General features: G+C 47.8%; 1 protein-coding gene across 1 annotated transcript in view; it reads right to left on the bottom strand.

The window, feature by feature from the left end:
- The window catches only part of SEZ6L (seizure related 6 homolog like), a 199,162-nt gene that overhangs the window by 49,005 nt on the left and 135,728 nt on the right, over nt 1-14,429 (bottom strand). Inside the window, 1 exon segment of the mRNA XM_013983000.2 lies at nt 13,440-13,578. Within this exon segment, the coding sequence (XP_013838454.2) occupies nt 13,440-13,578 (139 nt within the window).

Raw genomic sequence — 14,429 nt, 5'->3', positions numbered from 1 at the left:
CTCTGCCTGACAGCATTTTATAGGTTCTTCTGTGCTCCCTATACTTCTACAGCTATATAATAACGAGCCAAGGCTTTCAGAAGGCTTCCTCAGTGCCAGGAGCTGTTGTGAGCAATTTACACGCACCATTTTATTTCATCCTCAGATGAACCTGCTAAGCACGTCTCATCTCACCCATTTCACAGAGAGGCAAACCAAGGCACCCGGAGCTGAAGAACCATGCTGAAGCTCAAACCTGGTCATAGAGGAGAGCGAGTCCACGCCTATGTAGGTGGAAGGCAAAATCCACAGCAATGAACCACGGAACTCGACTGGCCCATATCAGCTCCCATGCAGGGCAGCACGCTTACTGAAGGCACCTGTTCTTTAACTACTTTCCACTCACAACCTCGTCATCCCTGGAGGCCAGCTTAGGGCTTGGCACAGGTGAAATAAATGTCATTTCCATGGATGAATTATAGTGAACGTATCTCTATTTTTTCCAGATGAGCAAACTGAGGCTCAGAGGGATTAAATGACTTTCCCAAAAAAGCACCCTCTTGCAAGAATGGCAGGACCTACACGGGATGGTGGAGATGGTGAGGAAATGTACCGTAGGGTTTAAATAAGGGAAAAAAGAGAAGCAGAATGCATAAATGCAGTTGTAAGTGCAATAAAAATCCTATAAAACACTCACATTTCTCCTGAAGGCCTTAAAAATAGACCTGTATTTTAGACCTGTATTGGAATGCCTTTGTAGCCATTTTCCCATCCCATACTCTCGACTACATGGTGAGGTGGTCAGAGAAAATGCCACTAATCCCATTTCACGGAGGAGTAAACTGAGCCCAGAAAGGCCCAGATCCCAAGGCCTCTGCTCCTTCACTAAGCCGCATGGCCAGCTCCAGGTGCTCCTCGGCACCGTGGAATTGCTGAGGGACCTTTTGGCCCAGTGCTAATTTGGTTTCAATTTAACTCAATCAAATGGCAGTCAGGACAAGAAACCATGTCACCTCCAGGGAGGACAGAAAAAAACCAATCTCTTCGGCTCCCTAAAAGAACCCATTATAGGCATAAAAATGGACAGTTTTCTCATTTCCTTCGTTGTCCTTCTCTCTTTTCTTCCTCCCTCCTCTACCAGCTCCTTGCCCAGCGCTCATCTGTGTCCAGCTTACACCCAGTCCAGGCTGCCCATGAGACTCTCTGGGGAGCTTAAGCCCCCCCATATGATGTCCAGGCTGCAGCCCGGTGCAATCAGACTCTCAGCATTTCTGGGGGTGGGTCCTGGGCATCAGTGTCACTGAAATTCCCCAGGAGGTGGTGCCAGCTGCAGGACTTTGCCCTAGACGAGACCCAGTCTCCTTTCTTTTCTCCTTTTCCTCTACTTTTCTCTCCACCCCACCCCCCGCCCCCAACCAGTTCTCCTCTTATCCCCAGAGAGAAAGAGGAGAAGGAGAGCCATCCCTGGACATGCCTTTCCTCTGGGACCACCCCATGGGCCCAGCTGCCACGATCCCTAGACTGGGCCATCTCAGAATATGGTGGGCAAAGCTTCAGCAAGGGCAAGAACAAGACCATTTCACACCCAGCATGGCAAACCCAACAGCTCCTGGCTGCTTTGCCAGGGAAGTGGAGAGAAATCTGTCCCCAGCCACCCTCTCCATCTTGAGAGGTCATGCTCAGAGAAAGAATTCAGGGTTCAGACCTTATGTATGCTGGTTTCTAGCTAGGTGACCTTGAGAAAGCAGCTTAACCTCTCTGATCCTCGGTGTCCTCAGCTAAAAAGTGGGGATAATTTAGATGAGAGCTGCAAATGACATGTAGGTGCCAGGAATCTAAAGAACAGAGCATCTTTTGTCTTTGAGAAAATAGTTACAATGTACAACATAGCCTGCTAAGGGGAGAGTGGGTGTGGGGTTGAGAGACCTCACTGGGAGGCACCCCCTCTGCCCATTCTCTGCTCTGTGACTGTGGACAAGTCACTTGCCCAGCCTGGGCCTCAGTTTCCCCAGATGAAAATCTCAGAATCCGCAAATTGTAAAAAAAGCTAACAGTGGCTATGGCTTCCTTCTGCTTTATGCTTTCCTTCTGCTCAGAAGCCCAGACCCCAAACCCTCCTTCGACAGCAGATTAAGGCATGGATGTGGGAATTCTGGAACTCGGACACAGGCTGATGGAGCTGGGGGGTCCAGACCTAGGGGTCTGGGGCCCTTCCCTGACTTTCCTGTGGGGAGAGGTGTCCACATATCTCCCTCTTTCTGGACGTGTGTTTTCCCAAACTTAGACAATCAGTGGGTGGGACCAGAGGCCTTCATCATCTTAGGACCTCTAGGTTGGGGTCAAAGAGCTGAACTGGAGAGAGTAAAAATTTTTTTTTTTTGGTCTTTTTGCCTTTTCTAGGGCCGCTCCAGCGGCATATGGAGATTCCCAGGCTAGGGGTCTAATTGGAGGTGTAGCCACCAGCCTACACCAGAGCCACAGCAACGCGGGATCCTTAAGCCACTAGGCAAGGCCAGGGACTGAACCTGCAACCTCATGGTTCCTTGTCAGATTCGTTAACCACTGTGCCACGATGGGAACTCCGAGAGTAAAATTAAGCATAATTAAATTAGTGCTCAATTAAGGGTGGATGGGGGTTTGTTATGTGTATGTGTGATGTGCCTGGTGTGTATGGGGAGTGTGATGTGTGTGGTGTGTGTACAGCGTGTGTGTGTTGTGCATGGGGTGTGGGATGTGTGTGGATGGTGTGGTGTGTATATGGTGTGTGTGTGACATGCGTGGTATTTATGTGTGTGTGACGTGTGATGTGTATGGTGCGCAGTGTGTGATCTGTGTGTGTGCGTGAGCATGCATGTGCACACGCCCACGTACACACATGCAGAAGGAGGTGGGCCCAGGACTCTGCATTCCTGGAGGAAGATGTTCCTGAACTGTCGCCAGCAGGAGCTGCCAGCTGCCGGCTGTGTGTTTCGTGTCACTCTGAATCCCCATTATGACGTGCACCCTGAAGGCATCACCTTGTACAGCCTGGTGTGGCTTGTCTGAGTTGCCAAGATGCTCCCTGTGCGACCTAGCGCGGGCTCTGCACATGACCTGTACTTCAGGAAAACATGAACTGTCTTGAACCTGGAGGCCTCACCCGAGCTCTCCCCAGAGGGAGGCGTGCAGTGGGCAGGCAGGGCTCCCCGGGGCCAGTTCAGGATCATGGTCACGGCCACGGCCTCCACCCCACCTGGCCGCCTAATTCCTCCCTCCACCTTCTGTTCTGCCTCAGGCCAGGTGCACTGCCTACACCACAGGTCTGACATGTCACTGGCCCGTTCAGAATCTCAAGGGAGGCTGGCTGCCATCAGGATGATGTGGTTCCACTGTGTGAGGCAGGGCTGGGAGGTGATGGGGAAGGTGGGCACAGTGTCAGCCAGCCAGGTCTGAAGCCTGGCACCCCTGTGTCCATAGGCAGCCATTGAGCCACCCGAGCATTCATGTCCTCAGCTGTGACACAGGAACATCACTGTGTAAGCTCATTGGTTGTTGAGAGAATTAAATACATTGACAGAAGTGAGGCATGCAGAAGAGAGCCGTGACTAATTGTGATTTCTGGCCTCAGATGACCTTGTACAGGGCCAGCCACTTGGCAGACCCCCAGTGAGCATTTGCCAAAGAGTAAGGGCCGGGGCCACCGGATATCAGGGGCACGTGAGATACGCAGCCATGGCTCCCAACAGGTCAGATCTAACTGCATCTGAATGCCTTGGGCTCCTGGGAGTGCACGAGCCAGGCAGTGTCCCAGCTCGAGACGAGGGGCAGTCCCCCTCTCCTGACTGCCGACATGGAGGCTGGGAAGAGCCTGGCCTGGCTGAAGGGCAGAAAACAGGTGCAATCTGGGGGATACCTGCCCTAGAGCTTGTGTTTCCAACTGACCATGAAAATCCCTTGCAAATTGGGAAGTGTGTGTGCGTGTGTGCGTGTGTGTGTATGTGTGTACAATGCAGCTCAGTCTGTGAACATGTCACAGGTCATGGAAGGAATTCATCATCATTGTCATAGCTGCAAATTAAGTGTGTGCACTGATTAGGTCCTTGACACATGTTCCATCCTCTCAGGAGCTTGACGAGGTAGGTACCACATTATTATCCTCCCTTTGAAGATAGGAAATAGGTTCAGAGCAGTGAAGTGCCTTATTGAAGGTCACAAAGCCAATAAGTAGAAAAGTTGGGACCAGAACTCAAGTATACTAGCACAGGCAAAGGCCTTTTCTTCTTCCTGGAAAAACTCAGGATCTGTCTGTCATGCTTCCCACATGTTGGAAGCACCAGGTAGAGAAGAAAACATTTTCTGAGGCTTCTTTATGCCAGGCACCAAGCCCTGGGTAGAAATCCTGTCTCTTTCACTTTCTAGCTGTGGGATAGGAGGCAAGTGACTTCCCCTCTCTGAGCCTCGGTTTCCTCATCTGTAAAATGGGGATGATGGTGGCCACCTGCTAGGGTCAGCTATGCACAGGTGCTCTGGACTGGGACTAGAGACTTGAGTTCTGACCCTGACTCTTCACTGGCAGTAGTAGCTTGAATGCAAGGCTTTGCTCCCTCTGTGTACATATCCTTGCTGGTGAAGCTTCCAAGCATCTGCCCTCAAGAGCAGGAGTCTGTTTCTTTACTCCTTGAACCTGGTCAGACCTTGCTGTGTGACTCACCATACAGCATGGCAGATGATGCCCAGCCAGTTCATAGTCTAGGCTCCTCAAGAGGCCTTAAATATGTCTGCCCATGATCTTGCAATCCTGGCCAGTTGCCATGGGAAGCAGCCAGAGATGGCTGTTGGAGGACAAGAGATATGTGGAGTAGAGGTGAACCACCCCAGGCTAGGCCTGCCTAGACCAGCTGACTGACAGCCAACCCACCCTAAACATGTTAAGAAAGGCCAGCCATAATCCACAGAACCACAGACCCAACCCACAGCTGCCCACAGACACAGGCCTGGACCAGCTGAGCCCGGAAGAACCACCCTGCTAACCTCTAGACACATGAGAAATGAAACAAGCTTGCTGTTTTATGCTTTTGTGTTTGGGGTACTTTGTTACACAGCAGTAGCTGACTGATAGAGTGGTCTTGGGACAGTCTTTCCCCATCTCCAGGCCACAGTTTTCTCACCTGCAACAGGATGGAATTTGGACTCTATGAACCGTGCTCTTCCTACTCAGATTCCATAGAACTTTTGACTCTGGGGAAACCCCAGCTACATCCACTAATGGAATGGAAGGCTTTCATTTCTATTGCGGCCATTTCTCTTGTGATTTCTGCTGGTATCTGGAAATCGGTGCTGCTGGAGCCAGTGCTGCCTTCAACTCTTAACTCTCCCTTCTCGCCTGGCTCTCAAGCTGAGTTCTTACTGCCCAGAGCAGTTATATCTCTGCTTGATGGAAGGAAGTGCCTCTGGTCAAGGCACTTAATTTTTAGGGCTTGGAATTAACTTAGCACAGAACAGATTGGCAGCAGCTGAAGAGAAATATTCCACGGCTATCAATCATATGGTTACTCGGGTTTGTTATTAGGTCCTTTAATTCCTGGTTAGAGGACAGTGCTGGGGCCCATAAATAGGGAGGGATTTGGGTCTGTGCCCCATAGTGGAGCCAAGAAAGGCAATCTGGAGCTTGGATGAAACTTCGTTCTTCCAGAAACATATGCATATTTGCAGTAGGTGTCCAGAAAACGGGAAGAGGGCACCTCTCTGAGCCTTAATTTCTCCTTCTGTAAGATGGGGCAAGGGACTGCTCCTTGTGAAGCATCTCACTACCAGTTACGGTGTGGTTATAACACTGGGTTTGGCCCCAGAGACCTAGGTTCAAGTCCTGACTTGGCTTCCTTTCAGCTGTGTGACCTGGGGCAAGTGACTCCCCCTCTCTGAGCCTCAGTCTCCCCATCTGTAAAATGGGGGTAAATCACAATGTTATCACCTAGGTTTCTTAGGGAGCATTAAATGACTTACTTAACATGGAGAAAGTACTTAGTGGCTGGCATAGAGTAAGCACTCAGTGATTGTTAGACATTGATTTTGACCATGATGATGACGATGATGAATGATGATATCATCATCTATGAAATCATTCATGCCAAGTGTTTAGCCTAAAATCTAGCCTGTAGCAGGGGTGATTATTCGTCTATTTTGTGCCAGAAACCTTGCTAAGAACTTGATAGGTTGTTTAATTAATGTATACACTCACCATCTCTGTCTCTCTTTTATTCTACAGATATTTATTGAGCACTTACTATATGCCAGGCCCTAGGAATAAAGAAAATGAAATGTCCCATTATGAGGCAGGGGTCACTACCTTCAGTCACCTGCTTGAGGCTGCAGAGCCAGGGAGCAGCAGAGGCAGGCTTTAAAGATAACTCTTTTTGATCTCACCCTGTGCTCAGCTCTTGCAGCCACACTCAGGCAGTCTGACTGGTCCTAACTCTGACTTGCTGTGTGATGCCAGGCAAGTTAACTCTCCTCTCTGGGCCCCTGCCAGCACATCCATTCTAAGATGTCTTCTCCAACAATTCCTTGTTTTTTTTTTTTTTCCTCCTTTCTATGTTTTTTAAATTGTGAGACAGCAAGAGTGAGAGAGAAGAGAGATTTAAGAAATCCTTAAGGATTTAAAAGGTTCATACTTGGTTGTGATTGAGGGTAAGAGGCAATTTCCTGGTGGAGCTGGGAGGTAAGTGGTGGCTTAGGGACTAGGCATTTGGGGTGTGAAGAAGGTTTAACCTGGGGGCTCCTGACTTATTTCAAGATTATGCAACCACTGCTTCTTACCTGCAATAATAACAGTGCCAGGCAGATGGTTCTAATTGAGGCTGCAATTCAGGACACCCGCTGGGTGTCTACTGGTCACTTAAGCCACTGCGAGTCCTTTGCTCACAAGGGCCCTCGGAGAATGCCCTTCCCCCATTACAGTTTGACCCACTGACACTCTTCAAAATCCTGCTTGGATGTCACCCTCTCTGTGACACTTTTAGAACCCGCAGAGATAAACCCAGTGCCCCACTATCCCCCCCGGCCACAGAACTCAGCCTGCATCTCGCCAGGTTGTCTGTTTATGGCCCTACTTCCCTCCCTGATCTTGGAGTTGCCAGAGGCCTGGGAGTCTCCTTGCCTTATCATTGAGACGCAGAGCTGGTCCCCCCAAAGGCTGTTCAAGTCCATGAAAGTGGAGGCTATGGTCTGTGCACAAACCCTAACTCTGTCCTTCATTAGCTGTGTGGCCAGAGGAAGCTGCTTCACCTCTCTGGGCTGTCATTTCCAAATCCATATAGTGGTGATGATAACGGCTGCCTCACAAGGATTCCTGGCCATTGTCATTTTCATTTATGAAGTGCCAACTACGTGCCAGACCCCACATGATATGCTTTGTATATGTTATCTCTAAATTTGGGTAATTACACCCCTATAATTATCACTACTCACATTAGCTCTAATCCATCTAATTATTATCTCTATGTAATAATGTTCATGCTCATTATTGCTCACAGATATAAACCATGCAGCTCAGGGTTTAGCTCACAGTAGGTTCTTCATAAAGGAATACTAATTAGAATTGTTATCCTAATGCCCATGGCATCAACAGACGTGCCCAGCAGATAAAGGGGAGAAAATTCTCCTCTCACCAGGCACATGTGACATGGTCTCACGGCTTAGCGAACACTGCCCAGCACCTACTGTGGGCCACCTACCCACCTCAGTCCATGGTGCCAACTCCTCCCCCCTCGCTGATGTGATAAATAACAATTGCAAACATTTAGGCCACGTGAGGGACCCCAAGGACGAAATTATTTTTACTATTAAACCCCAATTGGTTTACTAAAACTGTCAGCGGAAACCAAGAAAGATAAATTAAACCCAGCAGCTCCTGGGCCTCACGTATTCCTCGCTGGTGAGATGCTATTTTCATTCCCTCTGTGGGAGGAAAGGGGTGCCAAGTCCAGATGCCACTCTGCCAAACGTGTGCCCAAGTTTGCTGAAGAGAGAATCTTGGGCTGGTGGCCTGAGGGCTCAGCTTCCTTCCACAAAGCTTTAGTCCCATTAACTGCTCAAAATTCTTCACCTGCTGCCCAGTTTGGGCAAGTCCAGGCTCCCTCATGTGGCCTCCGAGGCTCTGCCCGACTCCCTGCCTCCTCACGGATACAGCGACTCTTGCATCTCTGAGCTCTTCTGACATGCAGGGCTTCCTCCAGCTCCGCTTGCAGATTGATGAAGACCCCAGACCCTGGAGACATCACGAGCAGGGTTCAAATCTCTGCAGTTCCCAGCTGTGTGATCTGAGTCACTCTTTACCTCTATGGCCTCTGTTTACCCATCAGTAAAATGGGGATAATCCGAGAACCCACTGCCTGTGCCTGCAGTGAAGGTGCCTGGGATGTGAATTTTCAGGATGCACGAAGTACTCTGCATATATTCCATGTTATGGACAAGTAAGAAAACAGTTGTACTTTCCTGCTTCTGGACCTTAGTACATGCTGTTCCTTTTGGCTGAAACACTGTTCCTTCCATCATTACCCCATCTTCCATCTGTACCCCAGTCTCAGCTAAGCATACACCAGGGCTTCTCTACTTCTGTACTATGGACATTGTGGGTCGGCTAATTCTTTGCGGAGGGGGCTGTGCTGTGCATTGCAGGATGGCCAGCAGCACCCTTGGGCTCTTTCCACTAGAAGCCAGTAGCACCCATGCCCCCAGCTGTGACAACAGGAAATGCCTTCAGACATTGCTAAGTGTCCAGACATTGCAAAATTGCCCCTGGTTGAGAAGTGCTCACTTAGAAAGGTTACTTTCTCAGGAAAGCTTTTCCTTCCTGTCCCTCTAGTTTAGATAAGGGTGTTAGGGACATCTCAGCGGAGGTGCTATAGGAGCTGAGACCTGCAGGGAGCTAGCGGGTGAGCTATGCAGATATTCAGGGCTGAGCATCTTGGGGCGGGGTGGAGGGGGGGTGTCAGGAGACAGGAGAGCCAGTGAAAAAGCCCTGAGGCATGTTTACAGAACAGCAAGGAGGCCAGTGTGGCCAAAAGGAAAGAGCCAGGAGGAGAATGGAAAGAAGGGCAGCAAGAGCGGTAACCTGGGCCAGATCAGACAAGGCTTTTGTAAGAGCTTTGGCTTTAACCCTGAATAGAATGAGGAACTGAACAGAATGAACAACATTAGGTTTGGAGCATGATGTGATCACTCAGGGTACTGGGTTAAAAACACCCCCCTGGGGGCAAAACAGGAACAGGGAGATTGGTGAGGACAAGACAGTGGCAGTTTAGACCACTGTGGTGGCAGTGGGGGTGTGAGAGGTGCCTGCACTCTGGGCAGATTTTGCCTCTTGAGAAGAACCAACAGGATGTGTACTGAGGACTTGGGGACAGGGGGTAGGAGAAAGGGAAGTGAGCTGGTTGTTAAATGTCTAGGCATTTGGTGAGCCTGTTGGCATTGTGCTGGTTGCTTGATATTGGCCACAGCAGGAGTATCTGCATGGAAATTGGCAAAGGCTACAAAACCGGGTGCTGCTCCCCATCCCACTTGCTAAGAAAAGCCACTGCTGAACCTTGATCAGCATCTAACTGCTCTGGAACAACTCCACGTCTTTTGGGTCTGAGCAGCTGGCAAGATGGATGACTCTTTACCAAGATGGGGAAGATTTGCAGAAAGGTTTGGAAAAAGAGAATCAAGCATTCAACTTTGGCGACACTTCATTGATGTCACTTAGACATCCAAGTAAGAGATAAGAAATCAGGTGGCTATAAGTTGAATATAATAGCTCTCCCTTCCTCCTAGGATGACTCTAAGGGGCAAATTAATTAACGTTTGTAAAGAACCTTGCGAACATGAAGTACTCAATGATGCAAATGGCTTTCTTCATCACCTTCGTGAGAAAGTATCCTCAAGTCTGAATCTAGGATCCAGTAGATGCTTTTCTGGAGGGGGGGCACTTTAAAAAATTGGGTTTAAATGATGTTAGGTAGGGATGTAGTTCCTAATTCATCATAGCTCCCTCTCCTCCATGTTTTATTTCACACCAGCCCCAGTTCTCGTTTTATGTTACTTGCCTGGCCCTGCTGGAGTCAGCATTTGCACCCTCTCTGTTCAAGGCAACCCATCACTTTGCAGAGGAGAAATGCGAAGCCCAGAGAGGCCAGGTGACCAGTCCAGCGTTGCTCAGGATTACTGCCAGGGCACAATGGAGGGAAGCCAGGGGTCCTCCCTCCCAGCCAACACTCACATTTATGGTTGCCAGGACAACTGGAAGAAAGTCTGTCCCCTGCAAGGGTTCCTTTACTGATGCTAATGCTGGTAGGGCCTGGCTTCGGGAAGGATTTCTGCTTTAACTGTTCCAGGTTCCTGGATTGGCTGCCCCACTGCATGCTTTGCAGTGGAAATAAAACCCCATCCGGTGTCAAGCTGAAGGTTAATTGAATATTTGATGCCTAGAGGGGATGAAAGCAGGGTTTCCACATTCCTATTTCCTTCTCCAGCCCTCTGACACCAAGGGGAGATGTGGGCCAATCTTGGTGAAGCAAAATTGCCCATAAGGGATGCATGCCATAATGAGAGGATGGCTGAGCCATGCAGAAGGAAGGGGACTACAGACTGTGTTTTGGGGTGTGGAGCTGGCAGACCTGCCACAAGAGAAGCCAGGATATCAGGAGCTGATTTCCTCTTCACTTGGCTGAAGACTGAGGAGGTTTGCCAGGAACTTCTGGTGGTGGGGTATTCATCAATACCCCATAAATTTATATTTATTATGAAGGCAATGGGGAGCCACAGAAGGCTTCCTAGAGGAAGCACTTTTAGAATGGATCCTACTACCAGAAAACTACTAGAGCTCATTAAAGAATTTGGTCAAGTAGCAGGATACAAAATTAATATACGGAAATCTGTTTGCATTTCTATACACTAATAAAACATCAGAAAGAGAAATTAAGGAAACAATTCCATTTACCATGGCATCAAAAAGAATAAAATATCTAGGAATAGATCCACCTAAGGAGGCAAAAGACCTGTACTCTGAAAACTATAAGATACTGATGAAAGAAACTGAAGGTGGCACAAAGAGATGGAAAGAAATACTATGTCATTGGGCTGGAAGAATCAATATTGTTAAAATGACCATATTACCTAAGGCAATCTAAAGATTTGGTGCAATACTCATCAAAATACAAATGGTATTTTCATGGAACTAGAATAAAATATTTTAAAATTCATATGGAAATATAAAAGACCCCAAATAACCAAACAATCTTGAGAAAGAATAATGGAGCTGGGGGAATCAAGTCCCTAACTTCAGACTATAGCATAAAGCTACAGTCATCAAAATGATATGGTATTAGCACAAAACCAGACACATAAATCAATGAAATAGGATAGAAAGCCCATAAATAAACTCACACATTTACAGTCAATTACTCTATAACAAAGGAGGCATGCATATATAATGGAGAAAAGATAATCTCTTCAATAAGCAGTGCTGGGAAAACTGGACAGCTACATGCAGAAGAATGAAATAAGGAATTCTCTAACACCATATAAAAAATAAACTCAAAATGGATTAAAGACTTAAATGTAAGACTGGATACTAGAATGGAGTTTCCCAGTTGAAGGAAGCTTCAGCTCAGAGGACCCCAGGACTTCCCTCTGTAACCCTACCCAACCTCCATGCTCCAGCCACATTAAACTCCTTTTAAGTCACTAAGTGGACTGCCTTCTCTCTCATTTCCACATGCTGTTCACACCATCTGGACACTCTTCCTTTACCTTCAACACATGCCTACCCTCTTTCACCCCAGCTTGGAAGTCACTTCCTCCTGAAGCCCTCTATGATTTCACTCAGGCTACTTCAGCTGCCTGCCGTCCTCATAACTGTTGTTATCATACTACATATAGTTTCTTGTTCTCCTCATCTACTAGACAGTGAGGGTGGAGACTGTTACACTTCTCTCACAACTGTACCTCTAGTGCCTAGCCTAGTGCCCACACACAGTAGGTGCACAGCTTTTTTCCACATCCAGAGACCAGCCAATCCACTCTCTTCCAATATAAGCCTTACTGATGAGGGCCTTTTCAGTGCCTAAAACTGTGCTTGACTCATAGTACTCACAAAATATATCTTGAATGAATAAGTGCTTTGTTCCAGACTTCTAAAAGTCTGAGAGATAAGAATGAGAGAAAGGGTGTGAATTCTCATGGAGCAGTGAGGGAGGCAATGGGCAAGGTATGCTTAAAGCATGCTTCCAGTAGCCATGAGACGCCAATGTTCCAGGAACCTCATTACAGATGAGAAAAACCAAGGGTTGGAGAAAAGCCCAGAGTCACATAGCTGTAGGTGGAGGGGATGGAATTCTGACCCAGACTGACCCAACCCCGAGACCATAAAGGGCAACTGTGCAAGGTCTGCCAATACATGATTCAGCATAGCTTCTGAGGACACTTTCAGTGCCTCCAAGGGTCAGCTTCAAAGGCAGTCACTCATAATATTATAAACAACTTCCCTCTTGCAAGGCTCCTCTACAGAGCCAGGGCGGTCCAGCAAGTAGATTTCTACTCCAGGATTGAGGGGAGAGCTGACTCTCAAGGGCTTTGGCTGCATCTAGAGAGGCTCCTCTGAACTTGGCATCTCCCCACTGTCCTGGCCACATGTCTGGGTCTGCAGGAAAGCCCTTTCTTCTATTTTTCTAGCACCACTGCCTGACTGTGTTCCCTTCTCCTGATCCCTGGGGAGTCAGAGAGGAAAAGTTCTGGATGGAAGATCTAATAGGCATCCCTAGTGAGTATCAGAAATACCCCCACTGCCAGGTAAGTCTGTTTATCACAGCATTTCTTCATTAAGCAACATTCCCTGAGCATCTACTGTGTGTCAGGCTCTGTGTTAGACCCTGGAATAGAGATAAACCAGATCGGGTCCTGACCACAAGGACCTTCTGATCTGGTTGAGAGAGACAGAGAGGAAAATAAGCCACTGCAGTGCAGAGTGTACCTGTTATCTTCTATTCTTTTCTCCTCCTACTGACCATTCTGGCTATTCAGTCCTTTGAAAATTCTGTGCTCACTCTTGCCACAGGGCCTTTACACATTCTGTTCCTTTTGGATGAGTTAACATGAACTCATCCTTTAGTTCTGAGCTTTATCAGATCCTCAGGAAAGGCTTTTCTGACCCTCTTCTTTACATCAAATCCCCATTATGGGATCTCATAGCACCAGGCCTCTTTCCTTACATCACTTATCAAAGTTACAGTATACAATTACTGATACTGCTCCCTATCCCTGAGGAGAGGGACTCTTTCTGGGTGTGTATGATGTTGTTGTCTCCTGCCATTGGGACTCCAATTCTTTGCACAGTCCCTGACACACAGTAAATGCTTAATTAATATTGGCTGAAAGAATAAAGCAGGAGCAATTTCTTCCCCAGTCTGGCTGGACTTAGGAGTCCACCCATCATAAACACTCACAATTGGATATCTAAGAAGATCCGTTTCTCCTCCCCTACGTGGATCTTCCAGATACAATCTTCACCTTCCACGTAGGGCTCTGGCCAGTTTGGGGACAGTACTACCCCAGCCACAGCAGAGAGCTCCCCACCACACATGGCTGTAAAAGACACAGACAGACAGACATACCCACATTATTCATAGAGAAGCAGATATGACATTGCAGTTGAGAGTGTGGGCTATGAAGTCAACAGTCCACACATGTGTGTAGAATGATTAAATTAGGACTGGCCACCTGCCTTCTTCAGCTGAAGGTTGGCCAAGGTGGGGCAAAGACATTACATTGGGGGTTTGCATTCACAGATTCAACCAAGTGTGAGTCAAAATAATTGAAAAAAATTCCAGGGGTTCCTGTCGTGGCACAGTGGAAACAAATCTGACTAGGAACCGTGAACTTGGGGTTTCGATCCCTGGCCTCGCTCAGTGGGTTAAGGATCCAGTGCTGCCGTGAGCTGTGATGTAGGTCACAGATGTGGCTCAGATCTTGCTTTGCTGTGGCTGTGGCGAAGGCTGGCAGCTGTAGCTCTGATTAGACCCCTAGCCTGGGAACCTCCATATGCCACGGGTACGGCCATAAAAAGCACACACACACACACCACACATTCCAGAAAGCTTCCAAAAGCAAAACTTGAACTTGCTACTCACTATTCATGTAGTGCTTACATTGTATTTACAACTATTCACATATTAACACTGTATTTACACTGTATTTCGAACATTCCCACAGCATCCCCATTGTATTTACAACTATTTACATAGTATTTACATTGGATTAGGGATTATAAGTAATCTAGAGATGACATAAAGTATATAAGAGGATGTGCATAGGTTGTATGAAAACACTATGCCATTTTACATAAGCGACTTGAACATCCTTGAATTTTGGTGTGGTGTTGGGAGGTCCTGGAACCAGATTCCAAGGGATGGCGGTAGTTCTCTCAGGACCAAGGA

This window comes from Sus scrofa, chromosome 14 (genome assembly GCF_000003025.6).
Source record: "Sus scrofa isolate TJ Tabasco breed Duroc chromosome 14, Sscrofa11.1, whole genome shotgun sequence".
Taxonomy (NCBI): Eukaryota; Metazoa; Chordata; class Mammalia; order Artiodactyla; family Suidae; genus Sus; species Sus scrofa.
Note: the sequence above shows the minus strand (reverse complement) of the source record. Positions and strands in the feature narration are given on the sequence as shown.